This window comes from Phalaenopsis equestris, unplaced genomic scaffold (genome assembly GCF_001263595.1).
Source record: "Phalaenopsis equestris unplaced genomic scaffold, ASM126359v1 Scaffold000002, whole genome shotgun sequence".
Taxonomy (NCBI): Eukaryota; Viridiplantae; Streptophyta; class Magnoliopsida; order Asparagales; family Orchidaceae; genus Phalaenopsis; species Phalaenopsis equestris.
This window is the reverse complement of record NW_018164444.1, coordinates 2,564,108-2,568,140: the sequence shown is the minus strand read 5'-3', so window position 1 is coordinate 2,568,140 and position 4,033 is coordinate 2,564,108. Positions and strand designations below refer to the sequence as shown.

The window sequence follows — 4,033 nt, the reverse complement described above, 5'->3', positions numbered from 1 at the left end:
TGCGTGTGTGCGTGTGTGTGTGCGTGTGTGCGTGTGTGCGTGTGCGTGTGTGGGTGTGTGTGTGTGGGTGTGTGTGTAAGCGTAAAGTGGAAACAATAAAAATATGTTCCACCTATACAAAGGTTACATTCAAAATATATTACAAAATGAATGATGTAAATTTAATATATAATAATTTCTCAGTGTAAGTTAAATTTTTTTGTATTTTATTTTTCTATTCCTCTTGGATTCCATCCAAGAAGACAGCTTGAGAAGTATGATTTGGTGTACCATTATACTTGGATTTTGTCCCTTCAACATCATTAAGCATGAATATGATTGTGATTAGGTTTTCATTTTTTGGCCCTTAATCAACATATAAAATTAAAAATAATTATTTTTTCCTTAGGTAAAAGGATGCACATATGCAATTCATCTTAGCATGTTGGTTCATGGCTTAGTCTTTCAATCAATTGGTCATGAGTTCAGGAGCTAAAAAAATGCACATGTTTACAGAAATTTAGAGGTGAAATGAATTTCATATGATGATAGCTTAGACCTCTAACAATATAACTATTTCTATTTTAACTGATTTTCATTATTATTGTATTAGAAAACTATCTGATTAACTCACATTTTTAAAGTCTATGCTCCATAAAATTATATTCATAAGGGTGCATCATGAGAGAGTCACAATGCATAACTAAGATGGAGTATAATTAATTTTATTAAATAAAAGGTATTAAAAAAACTGAAAAAAAATAATATTAAGAAAAAAACTGCAAAGAAAAGTTCTCTAATGTTTGCATGATCATTTTTGGAAATAGCAAATGTTTTAATGTAAATTTGCAAAAACAGAAAAGACTAGTTAGGGGTATATTTAGTTGGGTTTTGTTTAGTTTGCTCATTTGATGAGTTGTAAAAAATCAATTTGTTTTGAAATTTTGTTCTTAAGAAATTAATCGAAGGATGAAAATCTGCAACTATTTCATAAAGTAACTTTATTAAATTTCTCAACCTCTTTTATGTAGAAAACAAAAACCCTAACTGGCTTCTCTGTGAGAGAAAAGTGTCTAGCAAATGAGTTCAGAAGGCCACAAGGCTTATGAAAGATAGCATATCCTTGTCATTCAAGGTAATATCACTCAATATAATATTATTTTGTCTAATTATCAGGCTTGATTCCCTTAGTTCAGGGGTCTGTCAGGAAGCCGATTGTCTTCATAATTCGGGTGAGCGGAGGGACGTGAATCATCCCTTCTCTCAACTTGTCATCTCGGGAGGAGGGGGGGAGGTTTCCTTTTTCCAAACAATGGATGGAAGATTTTGCTATGGAGAAAAAGCACAACTGGAGTTGTAGTCCTCGACTGATATATGATTGTTGGCTAGCTCCAACAACTCGGCAAGGCCTTTGGTCGCTGTTGGCCTATATCATACCATAATGGTCCTTCTTTTAGCCCTTATACAAGGACATCATGTGCTACCATGGGTTTTAGATCACACATCTCCTTCTGAAATTGAGTGATGAATGAGCAAAGGCTCTTGTTCTACCCTTGTCGACTTTTGGGCACTCATAAATTGAATCGCAAACATCACTTGAAGTCAAAAGATGAGGTAATCACTCTCAAGAGAAAGCCATTGAATCACCTGAGAGTCAACTCTCTCAGCGTGGTGAAGAAAAGATGGCTGCAAACATATAATCAACTTGAAGGAGGCTATGTGGTAGGTTGGATCGGTCTGACCCTTGTAAGATTTCAGTGTAGGGATTTTGATCCTCTATGAGAGTTTGACCTTGGCGATTTGCTGAAAGAATTCAATCTTCAGATGACAGGGCATCTCAGTGCGCTCGAACCACTGTGCATCATTAGCACCGACCAAACATTGTCAAAGTATTGGGAATCTCCTTCAATTTCCAAGACTAACGGTGCCCTTAAGCGGTTCGACTTCAACCCTTCCTCTCGGGGGTACTGTGCCCTTCCCTAAGCCAATGCCTCTCGGATGGCATCCAATATCTGATCCTTCAACTCATGGATTTGTTTGTTTATAGGTTCTTTAGTGCACTCCATATTGACAGTGTCGCTGTTGTGGTCTTCTTCTCCGCGAGCTACTGCTTTTCTTATATGTGGTATGTTCTAGACTCACCACACCTTTTAGAATGTTGAAACTTGATCTATTTGTGAATCACACATCAAGGGTTAGAGCATAAGACAAGAGAGAGAGCGACAAAGAGTAATGCATAGTAATGAATAGTAAAATGTATTTTTTCCATTAACACCTTTCTCATAAAATGATCCCTAAAGGGTCACAATCTGTGAAGTTACATGTTTGCCTCTACTTTAATGGTATTTTAGGTATTTTGCATGTATGGGCCTACCCTTTGACTTAGTCGGCTAAGCATCCGCTTATTTGGCTATGTTGAGTCAAGATTGCCGATCAACCTTTGATTGATTTTGGGTCAGAAGGATTGACTTGATTGAATTGAATTTAATTTCCTGATCGACTGATCTGGGTCTGATTGTCAACTATCGATCCTTGGTTAGGATCCAGTTGGCTGAGCGATGGTAGGCTATTGGGAATCACTGTAATCAAATATGTATCTCACTCCCCAACAAGAAGAGCCAGGGGGATGCTTTAGGTTTCTTGTGACATAGTTGCATTTCGATCCTAGATAATGAACCTCTCGGGTGTCCAATATGTATCTCACTCCCCAACAAGACGAGCTAGGGGGATGCTTTAGGTTTCTTGTGACATGGTTACATTTCGATCCTAGATAATGAACCTCTCGGGTGTCCTTAGGATGACATATAGTAACGAGGAGCGAGTCTTTCCTGATTAGATTCAAACTCAGACCATCTGAACGTCTTTTGTATTGTAGACTTTGGCTCGGATGACTTCATCTGGTCGACTTTGGCTTTGGTTTGGATTGCTACGTCAAGTGAAATAAATAGGCCTCCCGATCTACTGCTGGCAGCCTCTTCATAGTTCTACTTATTTTTCACCTGGACTATTGGATCTCCTTGAGATTCATGCTAACACCTTCCCGATGTACATATATATAAGAGTAAAGTGACAACAATAAAAAAAAAAAATTGCACCTATACAAAGGCTATATACAGAAGTCTCTAATGCTGCATTATCATTTTTTGAAACCACCACTTATCATTGTTTCATGCTCATGAAAGATAGCATATCCCTGTCCTTCAAGGCAGTGCGTCACTCAACAAAAACCTTACTTTGCCTTAAACTAGCTTGCAAATTACTCCCTAACTCAATCAGATGAAGCCTTACAACCTAATTTATTTCATATGCAAAATGCGTTCTTAACATTTATGTGACCCAGAGTTTGAAGAAAGACATTATCATAAAAGAACGCACTTCCTCTAATGGAAGACAGCTTGTCACCTTATTTGAAGGCTACATTTTAACAAGAAATATTTTGATTTGAACACTGACATAAACGTGTGTATTAATTAGTTATAGAGCATTCAAAGTATTTTCGAATATAAATTTGTTTATTACTAAATCAAATAAAGGAAAAAGAAAAAGTAGGGGATGGCTCATTCAACATGTGAAAAATTTTGTGTTAATTTCTGACGAGCTTTCGATGGTACAAAATACTCGATTGTATTTTGTTAACACGCATTGAGAGTTAGAGCCGAGTGAATAAAAGAAAAGAGAGTAGAGCGAATCGAGATTTTATTGTTGAGGGAAACCGTGGGTGGGGGAGAGCAAGTCTATACCTTTTATTCTTATTTTTATCTCTTATTTATAGGAGTGTATTTTGTACAATTACAAGGAGTGAACAATTATAGAAACAATTCCTAATATGAACAATTATGGAAACCATATCTGTAATACAATGTGAATTTTCAACTTGATAGTAATTGATTGGGTTGATTTGTCTAAGTTTGGCTGATTGAGGCGGTCGACCAACCAGAGACTATGCCTTCTGAAGTGCGTGTTCGGTCAGTCGAGGTGCTTGGTCATATGTCGATCTCGCTTGCCGCGGGTCAATCGGCCAACTACGATCGGGTGCTCCTGTATCCCCTTTGAG

At 37.3% G+C, this 4,033-nt stretch overlaps 1 protein-coding gene across 1 annotated transcript in view; it reads left to right on the top strand.

Annotated features, from left to right (window-relative positions):
• The first annotated feature begins 3,921 nt into the window (after window positions 1-3,921).
• Window positions 3,922-4,033, top strand: part of LOC110032912 (DNA-3-methyladenine glycosylase) — a 4,027-nt gene continuing 3,915 nt past the window's right edge. Inside the window, exon 1 of the mRNA XM_020736702.1 lies at window positions 3,922-4,011. Coding sequence (XP_020592361.1) covers window positions 3,922-4,011 — 90 coding nt within the window. The remainder of the gene's footprint in view (window positions 4,012-4,033) is intronic.